Source organism: Macaca fascicularis, chromosome 10 (assembly GCF_037993035.2).
Source record: "Macaca fascicularis isolate 582-1 chromosome 10, T2T-MFA8v1.1".
Taxonomy (NCBI): Eukaryota; Metazoa; Chordata; class Mammalia; order Primates; family Cercopithecidae; genus Macaca; species Macaca fascicularis.
Window position 1 is genome coordinate 13,078,967 of NC_088384.1, and position 15,611 is coordinate 13,094,577.

Here is a 15,611-nt window from a genome sequence, read left to right on the forward strand (position 1 = left end):
TCGTGATCCACCTGCCTTGGACTCCCAAAGTGTTGGGATTACAGGCGTGAGCCTCCGCACCCAGCCACTTATTATCAGTCTTTCATGGCTTCTGAGTTTTGTATCATACTTAAAAAGATGTTCCTTATTACAAAGTAATTTTGAATGTCCCATATTTTCTTCTAGTACTTTTATTATTTTATTGTTCAGATTTAATTTTTTTATCTGTCTGGAATTTATTTTGGTATAATGTGTAAAGTGTGGTTCCAATTTTATTTTTCTTCCAGATGGTTACCTAGTTGTTCTAACACTATTCACTGAATTCATCATTTCTCCACTGATTTGAAATGCCACCTTCATGATATTCAGAGTTTTTGTATGATACGAAAGACTAATTTTTTTTGGTTCCGATTTGAGTGGAAAGGTCTTCATGTGCACTTTTTAACTGCCCCAGAGTTTGTTGTTGTTTTAAACATTTTAAAAGTTGTCTCTAACCATCAATATGATACCCAAATAAGATCTTTCTCCTCCCTTCATGAATTTGTCATTACCCAGCTCATTTTAGTTTCTTTAAGTGTACTGCACACAACCTTCAAATATTATGAACATTTCTCTCTCCCAGCTGTCACTACACCAAACTACATATGTTATATTTCCCTAAATCATCTTGCTGTGCTCTTTGCAGCTCTTCTGTAGACTGTTGATGTCTTCACCTAACGAGTTGCTCAAAAGTTCCCATAATTATTTAGGTGAGGCCTCAGAGTGAAAGCCTTTCATCACTATCCAGTTCCTTCCCCAAATGGGCATTCATTTCCATATAACAGGGACGGCTATGTTTGGGCGAAAATAACAGATTTGGAAGCACAATGGCAGTTATTTGTTGGATCTTGAAACGATCCACCTGTTGGGGGCGGGGGAGCGTCCTACACAAAAATGCCAACTGCTATTGTGGGAATGTTTTGCTATTTATTCCAGCAAAATGATTCAGACAGAAAAAACAAAAAAGGATCGCCCTGTACTAGGTCTTGAACCCAAAGAACTGTTTGCACAGAGATTCATCCAAGATACATCACAGCCTCCACCTCGGCAGCTGCTCTCTCAAATGTTTCCTGACTCTCCTCAAGTCAGTCTCCGCGTGAGGGGAGGAGGAGGACGCTGCCAGCGATGGCGCTGCTGGCACGAAGGCTGGCCTGCGACTTCTATTTAAAAGCCGAACCAAAATATACTTGGCGTCTGTGGTCTATTTAAAACTTCAAGTTAAGACAGAGAAAAAAATTACTCTCCATCCTGAATGGGCCTTGGGTATCTCAATCACAGACAAGAGTGGCAAATGGTGAGAGTCAGAAAGTGGGAAATTAGGAACGCTGAGGGAGCACGGCCAAACTCTGAAGCCAGGCATGAAAACCCGGAGGCGAAAGACAAGTCATGGGCAGCGGCGGCGGGGGGAAAGGGGCCCGGATTCGACCTTCTAACCCAAGGCTCCATCTGCGACCCTCGCGACCAAGACCTATTGCCAACGTCAGCCACCTCTGCTCAGCGCCCCTCCCCCGACTCAAGGCGTCCTCCTCAGAACCCTTGCCTCAGGGTCCTCTCCCGGACTTTAGCGAGGTGCTCAGTTCGAGGGACGCCCCAACTCAACGGTCTCCTCCCTTCAAGGCCCCGCTCCTCAGGGCGCTCCCTCCACAGCGCCCCTCCCTCACTCCCTCACCTCAGCGCGCCACGCGCCGGAGGCTCCTCTTGGTTTCCCGCCCCTCAGTCCTCGCCCCGCCCCCTCGCCCTGCGCCCTGCCCCGACTCTCCCCTCGCTACGCCCCCTGCAGGCCACGCCCTCTGGTTCCCCCAACTGTGAGCCCGCTCTTCCCCCGCCCCTCCTTCTTCGCCCCGCCCCCATAGCTCCCCTCCCCGCGTCGCCCCCTGTGGGCCCGCCCGCTCCCCGCCCTTCCACCCTCACCTCGCCTCCTCACCCTGCGCCCCGCCCCGGCCCCTTGGTCCTCGCCCCGCCTTCCTCATTTGGCGCCAAACCCTGTGGTCAACGGCGCGCGGGTTTCCAGGCTCCGCGTTCTGGGCCCGAGTTAGAATCCTGTCAGCTGAGGACTGGAAAGGTCGGGCGGGGGCAGAGGGGCTTCACCTTGAAAATCTCGGGGAGACTGTGGGTACGAGGGGGGTAAGTGGCATAAACGGACAGCGTGCGAAGACTGAGCGGACGCTCGTTTTGAGAAGGCGCGCTTCCCTTTCTCGCTCTTTTTTTTGGGGTTCCCGGGCTAGCGACTCTGAGCGTTCCGCTCCGACCCCTGGGGAGGAATTTTAGTGACCTTGAGGGATTTCCAACCTCCTTATTTTCAATCTAATCGGACCTAAGTCTAGGAGAGCCCGCCTCATCCTCCTGACCAGGGAATCCCCTGTCAGGAAAATGTCCGGCGGCCGCACGGGGTCTGCCCAGGCCTCCTGCTGAGGGAGGCGTCGAGGGCGACCCGACCGCGCTGCTGCCCCCACCAGAGGGGACAGCTGGGTGGTCTTAAACCGGGGGATTGGGGAGCCCTGCCTTCAAGCCAACCGTTCAGTCCATCGACGGCTCTTTGAGAGATGGGGGACAATCTTTTCATTTCATCACGGGGAGAAGAAATGGATGTTTTTTTCTTTGATGGGGACAGTAAATGTGGAATTGGGGTACTCATAGCTAGCCATCTGAAGGACAGTGTCCCCGAAGATCCCATCCGAACGGTCTCGGTTGCCTTCCATCCTTTGCGGTTTGAGGTGCTGGGTGGTAGGACCCTGCTCCTGCCTTCGTATTAATAGTTCGTTCCCTTTGTTCTAAGGTCCAACCCCTGACTTTGGTATCAAATGAGGAAATGGAATCGACCAAGAAAAATGATTATTTGTACCGCATTTTATTGTAATAAACACAATCACGCCTTGTGGATTCCTGAGATTTCTCTTTGGGTCTACAATGTTAAAAACTTTAACTGCTTATCAGCCTTACTATAATATTATGATCCACCAATTTTTTTTTTTTTTTTTTTTTTTTTGAGACTGAGCCTCTCACTGTCGCCCAGGCTGGAGTGCAGTGGCGCAATCTCGGCTCACCGCAACCTCCGCCTCCCAGGTTCAAGCGATTCTCCTGCCTCAGCCTCCCAAGTAGGTGGGATTACAGGCGCCCACCACCATGCCCGGCTAATTTTTTTTGTATTTTTAGTAGAGTGGGGGTTTGGCCAGGCTGGTCTCGAACTCCTGACCTTGTGATCTGCCCTTTTTGGCCTTCCAAAGTGCTGGGATTACAGGCAGTGAGCCGCCGCGCCCGGCCCACCATATTTTTAAATCTTAAAAAAAATCATGAAACTAGTAAATACTGTGAAAGAAAGTATAGCTAATGTTCTATGAAACAAAAAGGTAGGTGTTACAGGAGTACCCATTCATAATCAGCAGACAGGAAGGCATTCATCATAGATGAGAAAAATAAAATCCATTTATTGAGGACAAAGTTGGAGGTGCCAGGGAGGACACAAGGAAGAATGATATATTGTCAAGGTTCTTAGGGTTTTGTTGTTAAACATAAACAAGAAAGATTAAAAGCAATAAGCAATTTTAAATAACTTTTTTTTTTTTTTGAGACGGAGTCTCGCTCTGTCGCCCAGGCTGGAGTGCAGTGGCCGGATCTCAGCTCACTGCAAGCTCCGCCTCCGGGGTTTACGCCATTCTCCTGCCTCAGCCTCCCGAGTAGCTGGGACTACAGGCACCCGCCACCTCGCCTGGCTAGTTTTTTTGTATTTTTAGTAGAGACGGGGTTTCACCGTGTTAGCCAGGATGGTCTCGATCTCCTGACCTTGTGATCCGCCCGTCTCGGCCTCCCAAAGTGCTGGGATTACAGGCTTGAGCCACCGCGCCCGGCCTTAAATAACGTTTCAAGGCAGTAATAAAGTCATGATTAGCTGTGCAATGGAAACCAGATGATAAGTGATCACTATTGGGGAAAGAGACGAAACTAATCACCCCCCAATTTGCCCCTCAGGCACCTGTGTGCATGTGGGGACACGCACACACACACATGCACACACACACACACACAAACACACACACAAGAAATAATGCCACATGCCTCGCAGAAAGAAGATAGACTGGCCTAGTCTTTCCAAGTTAAATGCTTCTCTTATTGTCCTTCTAGTCCTTGGTGACTTTGAAATGAAATCAGAGGCCCCTGGACAAAGGACTACTTCTTACATAATACTTCTTTTTTTCCCAGAAGTGATTATTTTTCTTTTGCTCACCTTTCAACATGAAGGAGGATCAAGTTGTGGCGGAAGAACCAGGATTCCAAGATGAAGAGGTATGACTAGAATGTTGAAAGATACATAGATATTCGGTCATTCCACAAAAATCAAGTTCCTTCTCTGTTAGCTACTATTTTTAGAAACTGAAAGTAGAAATAACACATAGTTATATATTGCAAATATGCAACAACTTGTTTGGCAAGGATGCTAAGATTAGCTACTTAGCAACTGGTATGAAAGTATTTTAATAACTTAACAGCTGGTATGGCCATACTGATACCTGTATACACTGGTACCGAATAGCAGCCTGGTCCTAGAGGAAGGAGTTTAGGATCTGGAGGGGAAGAGGGTTGAGAAAACATATTTAAAATAGGTCAAATGTTGTTCCAGTCCTTTGGGTAAAGGTTTCAAAATTTTAGGGAGGACATGACAAAGGTAACTGGTTTCCCGGCCCTTTCAATGTTGGTGCTTCTAAGTATGTGTTTGAAAAACAGTATTGATCTTTCCTCAATCTCTAGAGAAGTGGAATTTGAGGCATTTTGGAGTGACTCATAGTATTGAATTACCTCTTTAAAAGATGTGAAATAGCTGGATATGAAGAATCAAAGCTTCATTTTTTTCTGTTTCATCTCCTTTAGGAATCTTTGTTTCAAGATATTGACCTGTTACAAAAACATGGAATTGTAAGTAGTTTTTCAATGCTGTGTTAAATTATCTGATTCAGGATTTCTCAGCATCAACCTTACGGACATTTGGGCCTGGATAATTCTTTGTTGCAAGGGGCCGTCCTGTACATTGTAGGGTGTTTGCAACATCCTTGGCCTCTACTTACTCACTGCATGCCAGTAGCACCCCTGCAGCTGTGACAATCAAAATGTCTCCAGACATTATCAAGTGTACCCAGAGGACAAAATTAAGTTCTATACGTCAGATGACTGGAATAAATGATGTTGGCAGAAATCCAGCCTTTGAATAATGAACTGGGTGGATTTCCTTTTTTTTTTTTTTTTTTTTTTTTAATTTTTTTTTTTTGAGACGGAGTCTCGCTCTGTCTCCCAGGCTGGAGTGCAGTGGCACGATCTCCACTCACTGCAAGCTCCGCCTCCTGGGTTCACGCCATTCTCCTGCCTCAGCCTCCCGTGTGGCTGGGACTACAGGCGCCCGCCACCGCGCCCGGCTAATTTTTGTATTTTTTTTTAGTAGAGACGGGGTTTCACCGTGTTAGTCAGGATGGTCTCGATCTCCTGACCTCGTGATCCGCCCATCTCGGCCTCCCAAAGTGCTGGGATTACAGGCGTGAGCCACCGCGCCCGACCGAACTGGGTGGATTTCAACAGCAATCAGTTGATAGAACTGTGCTGACATTATCTGTTGTAGCCCTAACATTTAATCTCTTTCAGTGGTTTTAGAAAATAGAAGCAAGAGAAAATCCTGGTCCTTTGGTGATGTAGTTATTTGCATTCTCCAGGGGCAGAAGAAAAAAAAAAAGTCTTTAAAAATTTAAAAGAACATGTTGGTAATGAAGTTCTGTAGAAGGAAGGAGCTGAACTGAGGGGGTGAATGTGTGATAAATTTGTTAGCTTTTCCACCAACAGACTTTTCTTTTGAATTCCTTGTTACATTGCCATGGTCTCACTAACATTCGTGGGAAATCAGGGCGCAGTCAGAACATTTGGCAGCCTGCTGAGTATGTTCTACTCAGATATTTCCAGAACATTTGGCTACATGGTGGGTGGGTTCCACCTGGCAGCTTGTATAAAATTGGCATCATGGTGGAAGGAGATGGACACAGAAACACATGACATAGTATGGGAGCCTTTCAGGCTGGCATCTTAGCAATCTGCTGTGCCCATTCTTTAATTTACAGAACGTGGCTGACATTAAGAAACTGAAATCAGTAGGAATCTGTACCATCAAAGGTATACAGATGACAACAAGAAGAGCTCTATGCAATGTCAAAGGACTCTCAGAAGCCAAAGTAGACAAGATTAAAGAGGCAGCGAACAAACTAATTGTAAGCAAAATCCATTCTTTGCTGTTTTAGCTTAGAAGGGCCTTGTGAATCTTTATAGGCTTTCTCATGAAAACTAGAAATTATTGTGGGAACTGAGTTCCTGTAGATCACAATATGTTATACTCCCAATGTTAACTTTTTATCAATTCAGTTTCAAAGCAAGAGCAATTGATTTCTGAAAGATGAAGGTAGGGATTAAGAGACCTGGAACACTAATGAAGGTAATTATTTTTGCCAAAACTTTTTTGTCTCCCTTTATATTCCTTTTTCTGGCTGTCTCTGCCTTTCCTTCTCCTTTCCCTTTTTTTTTTTTTTTTTTTGAGACAGAGTCTCGCTCTGTCGCCAGGCCTGAGTGCAGTGGCGTGATCTCGGCTCACTGCAACCTCTACCTCTGGGGTTCAAGCAATTCTCCTGCCTCAGCCTCGTGAGTAGCTGGGACTACAGGCACACACCACCACGCCTAGCTAATTTTTGTATTTTTAGTAGAGACGAGGTTTTACCATGTTGGCCAAGATGGTCTCGATCTCCTGACCTTGTGATCTGTCTGCCCCGGCCTCCCAAAGTGCTGGGATTATAGGCATGAGCCACTGCGCTTGGCCTTCATTTTTATTTTTTACCTTCCTCCTCCTCAGTTTTGTCTTGTCTCCTCAAATATCATACCTATGGCTGTTGTGAAGCACTCAGTACCAAAGAAGCTGCTCTCTCCTGGTATAGGAGATTGATATCTAGCCAATTGATAAGAGAGCATTGGGTTAGAAAAAGACCAACGGTGGTTGGATCTATATATGTGCAGTTGAGATAGATATGAATGTGCTCACTGAAGCAGCTGAGCTAAGCTAACCCGTACTGATATAGGGCAGGTGAGCCCCCAAACTGGGGCTTAACCTGGGAGGGTTCTTGGCTTTGCCCAAAAGTGAGCCAGTGGTGTTGGACAGTAACTTTTGTTGAAGTAGCCCAGTACAGCACAGCAGAGATACTGCTCCTTGCAGAGCAGGGCGACCCCATAGGCAGTGTGCCCAGAAGTAGCAGCTCAGAGGCAGTTTTGCCATTATAGTTATACCCACTTTTAATTACATGCAAATTAAGGGGCAGTCTATGCATAAGTTTCTAGGAAAAGAGTGGTAATTTCTGGGCCATTGGGTCATTGCCATGGAAAGGGGCAGTAACTTCCAGGTGTTGCCATAGCAATGGTAAACTGACATGGCACATTGGTGGGCATGTCTTATGGAAAGCTGCTTCTGCCCTGGACCTTGTTTTAGCTAGTTCTCAATTTGGTCTGGTGTCTGAGCCCCACCTCTGGAGTCAAATCCCACCTCCTACCTTACTACTTTCTAGCAGGGCTCACTGGCTGTGAGGGGCCTTTGCAACTGCCAGGCTACCAGACAAAAACATATATATACCTTTGACCCAAGCTTTTATGTAGAGCTTTTGGAAACCACTAGAGGTACCAGCTCTTGAAATAGGAAAGCAAAGAAAGGTAGTCACTAAGTCTTCCTCTTCATTTAAGAGCAGGCCTCTCCATTTCTCTATTGGTATATGAGGGTCTCATTCCCAGCGAGTCTGAGAAGCTCTCTTCACCAACAGCCATTTGGTTTCCTCTTCAGAGGCAGTCAAGGCAGGAGAGTGATGCAACTGGCAGTGTGATCCTGAACTTGGAGAGGACCCAACCGAACTGAATTACTCTGAACCCAGCTCAGTTGCTCTAGCTTCTGAGTACACTCAGGCAGTGTACCCACAAGTGAATTCCACAACTGCCAGGGTGTTTAAGAAAGCCCTGGAGCAGTACCCAGGGTTTGGGAAACTGCTCTATGAAATTAGAGTTGTTTTTTTTGGAAATTAAATCTTATTACCAAAGAAAAGAACCTCTCTCCTTCTCAAGCACCCACTACTGCACCAAGAATCTTCTCCTTTCTTAGCTTAAACTATTTGTCCTTTTTTATTTTTATTTTTTAAGAGAAGGGATTGGGCCAGGTACAGTGGCTTACACCTGTAATCCCAGCACTTTGGGAGGCCGAGGCAGGTGGATCATGAGGTCAGGAGTTCAAGACTAACATAGTGGTCAACATAGTGAAACCCTATCTTTACTAAAAATACAAAAATTAGTCGGGAAACATAGTGAAACCCCATCTCTCCTGAAAATACAAAAATTAGCCAGGCATGATGGCAGTTGCCTGTAGTCCCAGCTACTTGGGAGGCTGAGACAGGAGAATTGCTTGAAACCGAGAGGCAGAGGTTGCAGTGAGCCAAGATTGTACCACTACACTCCAGCCTGAGCAACACAGCGAGACTGTCCCAAAAAGAAAAAAAAAAGAGAAAGAGAAGGGTATCTCACTCTGTTGCCCAGTCTGGGCTTGAACTCCTGGGTTCAAGTGATCTTCCTGCCTCTGCTTCTGAAGTACATGGGACTACAGGAATATGCCACTGTGCCCAGCTTTATTTATTCATTTATTCATTTATTTTTGAGACAAGGTCTCACTCTGTCGCCCAGGCTGGAGTACAGTTTCTCAATCACAGTTCACTGAGGCCTTGACCTCCCAGGCTCAAGCGATCCTCCCACGTCAGCCTCCTGAGTAGCTGGGACTACAGGCACATGCTACCATGTCCAGCTAATTTTTTAAAATTTTTGTGGAGATGGGATCTTGCTATGTTGCCCAGGCTGGTCTTGAACTGCTGGCATCAAGCAGTTCCCGCCTCAGTGTCTCATAGTGCTGGGATTACAGGTGTGAGCCACTGCACCCAGTTGTTTATTCTTAGAGATAGAGAAAGAGATTTAGAGAGAGAGACAGAGAGAGAGGAGAGAAAGGAAGGAAGTTAATTTCATAGTACAGTGGTTCTAAACATTGATGTGTATCAGAATCACCTGGTGTGGCTAATAAAGAAAACAGAAGCCCAGACTTGGCTCACTGAAGTAGGATAGGACCTGGGCTTGGCTGTCCCCATTCTCCTAGTTCTCCAAAGTTTGAGAACCACAGTCATAGTATAAAACAACAAAGAGGGACACCCATTAGACTACATAGGTACCCATTTTCACTAGTCCTCCACTGCATCAGCTATACCTTTTTAATCAGTCAATAAGTAGTATATCTACCATGTGAAAAATGTTGTCTCAAGAATAATGAAAACTGGAATTTCTGTGCCCCTTGAAACTTCTACAGCTGGAAAAAAATGATTCTGTTGAATGAAAAAAAAAAGTGAATTGTTAGTAAAATACCCTCTGCTTTATGCCATAATTATATCTCATTTGGCTGGGCATGGTGGCTCATGCCTGTAATCCCAGCACTTTAGGAGGCCGAGGCGGGTGGATCACCTGAGGTCAGGAGTTTGAGACCGCCCTGGCCAACATTGTGAAACCCCATCTCTACTAAAAATACAAAAAATTAGCCGGGCATGGTGGCAAGTGCCTGTAATCCCAGCTACTTGGGAGGCTGAGGCAGGAGAATTACTTGAACCTGGGAGGTGGTGGTTGTAGTGAGCTGAGATCGCACCATTGCACTCCAGCCTGGGCAACAAGAGTGAAACTCCGTCTCAAAAAAAAAAAAAAAAAAAAAAAAAAAAAATATATATATATATATATATGTATAAAACTTAAGGGCGGGTGCAGTGGCTCATGCCTGTAATCCCAGCACTTTGGGAGGCTGAGGCGGGTGGATCACCTGAGGTCAGGAGTTCGAGACCAGCCTGGCCAACATGGTGAAACCCTGGCTCTACTAAAAATATAAAAATTAGCTGGGTGTGATGGCGGGCGCCTGTAATCTCAGCTACTCGGCAGGCTGAGGCAGGAGAATTGCTTGAACCTGGGAGGCAGAGATTGCAGTGATCCAAGACAGTGCCACTGTACTCCAGCCTGGGCAATAGAGCGAGACTCAGTCCCCCCCCCCAGAAAAAGAAGAAAAAAATATATATATATATAAAATTTAATTTTCACAGCTACTCTTTGAAGAAACACTGTTATCTGTTTGACTCAAAAGAAGAAGCTGAAGTACAGCAAGATTAAGTAGTTTACTCCATATCATACAACTAATAACTATTAGAGACATGATTTGAACCTAGAAAGGGCAGCTCTAAAGCCTGTGTTCCTAACCATAATCTTGTACTGCCTTCAAGGACAAGTGAACTGCAGCTTATACCAAATGATATCTTAATAATTGAGTATATCATTTTGGGCAACATTTGAAAATAAAACCATCATCTTTAAACCCTTTTTGAACATTTCGTTTTATCTTTCTGTAGGAACCAGGATTCTTGACTGCATTTGAGTATAGTGAAAAGAGGAAAATGGTTTTCCATATCACCACCGGGAGCCAGGAATTTGAGTGTGTATCTTACATTTTTTATAACCACTAAGCATAGTCTTTGGAATACCATGTTTCTTTTCCTCTTTCTGGTTATTTCTACTATAAGTAGTAGAAGTAGCTTCTTCATTTGAAGTTTGGGGGTGTGTGTGTGGTTTTTTTTTTTTTTCTAAATGCTATCAAAAAATTCCAGACTGCTTGGAGGAGCAAGATTAAATGTCTTACAAGAAATTCAGACCCAAAATCTAGTTTCTGAATCAGCCAATATTAATCTCAAACCACTTTTAAAAAATCAGTTTTTCATTTACTTTCCTTCTCCATTGATGAAGGAGGTTTCATTGCAAATTTTGATTTTACTCAAAAAGCAGTTGTTAGATTAAATATTTAAGAAATAATGCAGTTATTTTTGCTCTTCTGCAGAAGTTTTAATATCCCTTTTTATTTACTGTTTTATGATTCCCAAGACATATCATCATCTTCTCAATGCAAGTTTACTAAAATGTGGGGTTTTTTTCTCCCTCCCTTACTAGAAAGAATTAGCGTTTCATATGTTATAGCCGTGCCCAAGAGCAATTAGAACAAAAGCAGTATTTCCTCTAAGTATTCATCAAAACCCTGGACTCACAAGATACATTAAGAAAAAAAGGATTTCATAGTCAAATATACCTCCACTTGAATATCTAATTGATAGCTCAGACTTCACAGGTCCAAAAATCAAACTTCTGACCTTTGCCCCAAATCTACTTCTCCCAAAGGTTCCCTCATCTTAGATCTATCTCTTTCCTGATCCTCTGACCTAAAACCTGGGTGTCATTCTTGACATCTTTTTTCTCTCACACACCCTAACTCTAACCCATTAACAAATCATGTCTGTTCTACTTTCAAAATATATTTAGTCAGAACAAACCTCTTAGTTTCCTCAACAAATAAATTACAAGGAGGAAAAAAGAGATGGAGTCAGGGAGAAGACCTATAGATTAAAGAGATTTAAAAGACATATCACCTGGCCGGGTGCAGTTGGTGACACCTGTAATCCCTGCACCTTGGGAGGCCAAGGCTGGAGGTGGGGAGGGGATCTCTTGAGATCATCCTAGCAACAAAGTGAGAGCTTGTCTCTACAAAAAGAAAAAAAAAGTTCACACCTGTAGTTCTAACTGCTCAGGAGTCTTAGATGGAAGGCTTGCTTGAGCCCAGGAGGTAGAGGTTGAGGCTCTAGTAAGCCACGATCTTGCCAGTGCACTCTAGCCTTGGTGATGCACAGAGAAACCTTGTCTGGAAAAAAAAAATCAAGGAATTACTAAATTTTTAAGTGTGATAGTGGGAATATGGTTGTTAAAGATGAGAGTCTTCATCTCTTAGGGATACATACTGAAATATTTATAAAGAAATGATATGTTACTTAGTATATGCTTAAAATAATATGGGAAGGGAGGTAAATGGTTAGCCGTCTATATGAAAAAAGATTTACCCTGAGTTCATAGTTGACAATTGTTGAAGCTGAGTGATAGACATGATAGTTCATTATATTGTTTTTGTCTACATTTGTTTATGCTTAATATTTTCTATAATAAAAGATTAATATATAATATATATTATTTTATGTGTATATGTGTGTGTGTACACAGATAGAGTGAGAATATAATTCAACTATTTCTTACCACCTCTACTGTTACCTCATTGGACTAAACGACCACCTATTAATATCTCCCCTGGATTATTTTTTTTTATTTTTTTATTTTTTGAGATGGAGTCTCGCTCTGTCGCCCAGGCTGGGGTGCAGTGGCCAGATCTCAGCTCACTGCAAGCTCCGCCTCCCCAGTTTACACCATTCTCCTGCCTCAGCCTCCCGAGTAGCTGGGACTACAGGCACCCGCCACCTCGCCCGGCTAGTTTTTTTGTATTTTTTAGTAGAGACAGGGTTTCACCGTGTTAGCCAGGATGGTCTCAATCTCCTGACCTCGTGATCCGCCCGTCTCGGCCTCCCAAAGTGCTGGGATTACAGGCTTGAGCCACCGCACCCGGCCTCCCCTGGATTATTATAATAACCTCTAATTAACCTCCCTCCTTGAGACCTTGCCCCTACTGTTTTTTTTAATTCACAAAAGAGCCAGAATGGTCATTTTAAAACATACGTTAGGCTGGAGTGCAGTGGCTCATAACACCCTAATGATTCCCCCTCTCAGAAAAAAAGCTGAAGTCCTCTCCAATCTCTAATATTTCACTTTTCTGGTTTTCTACGTACCAGCCATAGTGACTTCTTTGCTATTCCCAGAACATGTCAGATACACTTCTGCATCAGGGCCTTTGCACTTTGTGTTGCCTCTGCCTACCATACTCTTTCCTCTTGGATCTACATGGCTTGCTGTCATCTCTTTCAGGTCTTTGCAAAAATGTCCACGTCTCAATGAGAACTTCTCTGATCACTTTATTTGACAATATAACCTCCTCACTTTCATACTCTGTCTTCCTTATCCCCTTTCCTGGCCTTATTTTTATCCATACCATTTAATAACATCTGACGTACCACATATTTTACATTTTTGTGTTTATTTTTTATTTTTTATTTAATTTTTTTTTTTGAGATGAAGTCTTGCTCTGTCACCCAGGCTGGAGTGCAGTGGTGCAATCTCAGCTCACTGCAACCTCCGCTGCCCAGGTTCAAGCGATTCTCCTGCCTCAGCCTCCCGAGTAGCTGGGATTACAGGTGCCCACCACCATGCCCAGCCAATTTTTGTACTTTTAGTAGAGACAGGGTTTCAGCATCTTGGCCAGGCTGGTCTTGAACTCCTGATCCCGTGATCCACCGCTTCAGCCTCCCAAAGTGCTGGGATTACAGGTGTGAGCTAACGGCGCCTGGCCTATTTGTGTTTATTATCTCATCTCCCACTAGATTGTAAACTTCGTGAGAGAAAAAATTTCGTCTCTTTTGTTCTCTACTTTATCCCAAGTGCACAAAACAGTCTCTGGCATAAACTAGGTGTGCAATAAATATTTGTTGAATGACTAAATGAATGAATAAACAAATAGTGAATAAGTTTGAGAAGTACTGTATACTATATATTCTTCTTGAAGATTCGCAGTGCACACTAGCCTGTGAAATCCTGCAGTGATACAAAACAGCTGTTTGGGCAGGGCACGGTGGCCCACGCCTGTAATCTCAGCACTTTGGGAGGCCAAGATGGGCAAATCATCTTAGGTCAGGAGTTCTAGACTAGCCTGGCCAACATGGTGAAACCCTGTCTCTACTAAAAATACAAAAAAAAAATGGCTGGGCGCAGTGGCTCACACCTTTAATCCCAGCAGTTTGGGAGGCCGAGGCGGGTGGATCACCTGAGGTCAGGAGTTCGAGACCAGCCTGATCAACATGGAGAAACCCCGTCTCTACTAAAAATACAAAAAATTAGCCAGGCATGGTGGTGCACGCCTGTAATCCCAGCCACTCAGGAGGCTAAGGCAGGAGAATTGCTTGAAACCAGGAGGCAGAGGTTGTGGTGAGCCAAGATTGCACCATTGCACTCTAGTCTGGGCAACAAGAGCGAAACTCTATCTCAAAAAAAAAAAAAAGAAAAGAAAAGAAAATTAGCCAAGCGTGGTGGCTTGTGCCTGTGGTTGCAGCTACTCGGGAGGCTGAGGCAGGAAAATCGCTTGAACCCGGGAGAAGGAGATTGTAGTGAGCCAAGATCATGCCACTGCACTCCAGCCTGGGCAATAGAGTGAGACTCAGTCTCAAAAAGAAAAAGAAAAAGAAAAAGAAAACATCTGTTTAACCCGGCATCGTCCCAGACTTTTAAAATCACAGACCCTTTTTTCAAGTAAAGTTAAGGAATAGTCTTGGGGAAATCCTACCCCTAGGCAAATTGGTCAAAATGAGGTTGATCAACAAAACACTTGATTCAAATGACAACTTGATTTTCTCTAGTCACTCTACCACATGGTGGTCTAAGAACCACTGGGCTAAAGAAATAATTACTGTCATTGTGAGTTTTCTGGTGCCCTTGATGTTTGCTCTTGAGAACAGAAAAGATCATTCAGGAGCTAGGTTTTTTTTGTTGTATGTTTGTTTTTGAGACAGAGTCTTGCTCTCTCGCCCAGGCTGGAGTGCAGTGGTGCGATCTCAGCTCACTGCAACCTCTGCCTCCCGGGTTTCCCCGGGAGAATCCCTCCTGGGATTCTTCTGCCTCAGCCTCCTGAGTAGCTGGGACTACAGGCGTGTGCCACCACACCCAGCTAATTTTTGTATTTTTAGTAGAGACGGAGTTTCACCATGTTGGCCAGGCAGGCCTCGAACTCCTGACCCAGATGATCCACCCACCTTGGCCTCCCAAACTACTGGGATTACAGGTGTAAGACACCAGGCCCAGCCAGGAGCTAGGTTTTTTAAAATTAATATTTAATTAATTAAAATATTACACATTTTTCCTTAAGCTTTAAGTCCCTTTATAAATCTATCACATTTTAAGGGAGCTTTTATAACAAGATTAACTAAATTATCTTAGACATTTTAATTATGTTCATACATTTAGTGTATTGTATTTTCTCTAAGAACTTTATTTGTCGGCCAGGTGTGGTTGCTCACGCCTGTAATCCCAGCACTTTGGGAGGCTGAGGCGGGTGGATCACAAGGTCAGGAGTTCAAGACCAGCCTGGCCAAGATGGCAAAACCCCGTCTCTACTAAAAATACAAAAATCAGCCGGGCATGGTGGTGGGTGCCTGTAATCCCAGCTATTCGGGAGGCTGATGCAGAGAATTGCTTGAACCCAGGAGGCAGAGGTTGCAGTGAGCCAAGATTGCGCCACTGCACTCCAGCCTGGGCCACAAAGCGAGACTCTGTCTCAAAAGAAAAAAGGAAAAAAAAAAAGAACTTTGTCTAATTATTAACAGCAAAATCTTCCCAATTACCTAAATATCTTTTGTAACTCAAATAAATTTAGAAGTATAGTGAGTTGTAGGCACCCTTAAACGTTCAAATACTGTTTATAAAATTAGTAATCCACTTGAAAATTGCAGGAATGTACCATTTAATCAGTCAGAAGCCAATCCATTACAAAAAGGTCAAATTAT

At 44.2% G+C, this 15,611-nt stretch overlaps 1 protein-coding gene across 6 annotated transcripts in view; it reads left to right on the top strand.

The window, feature by feature from the left end:
• The first annotated feature begins 1,965 nt into the window (after positions 1-1,965).
• DMC1 (DNA meiotic recombinase 1) overlaps positions 1,966-15,611 on the top strand; it is a 52,724-nt gene continuing 39,078 nt past the window's right edge. For 3 of the 6 annotated variants that reach the window (XM_005567289.5, XM_065522122.2, XM_065522121.2), the window contains exons 1-5: positions 1,966-2,142; positions 4,216-4,299; positions 4,882-4,926; positions 6,111-6,257; positions 10,488-10,570. In XM_005567289.5, coding sequence (XP_005567346.1) covers positions 4,249-4,299; positions 4,882-4,926; positions 6,111-6,257; positions 10,488-10,570 — 326 coding nt within the window. In that variant the 5' untranslated portion in view covers positions 1,966-2,142; positions 4,216-4,248. The remainder of the gene's footprint in view (positions 2,143-4,215; positions 4,300-4,881; positions 4,927-6,110; positions 6,258-10,487; positions 10,571-15,611) is intronic. The other 3 variants (XM_005567290.5, XM_074003765.1, XM_074003766.1) reach the window with 3 other exon arrangements.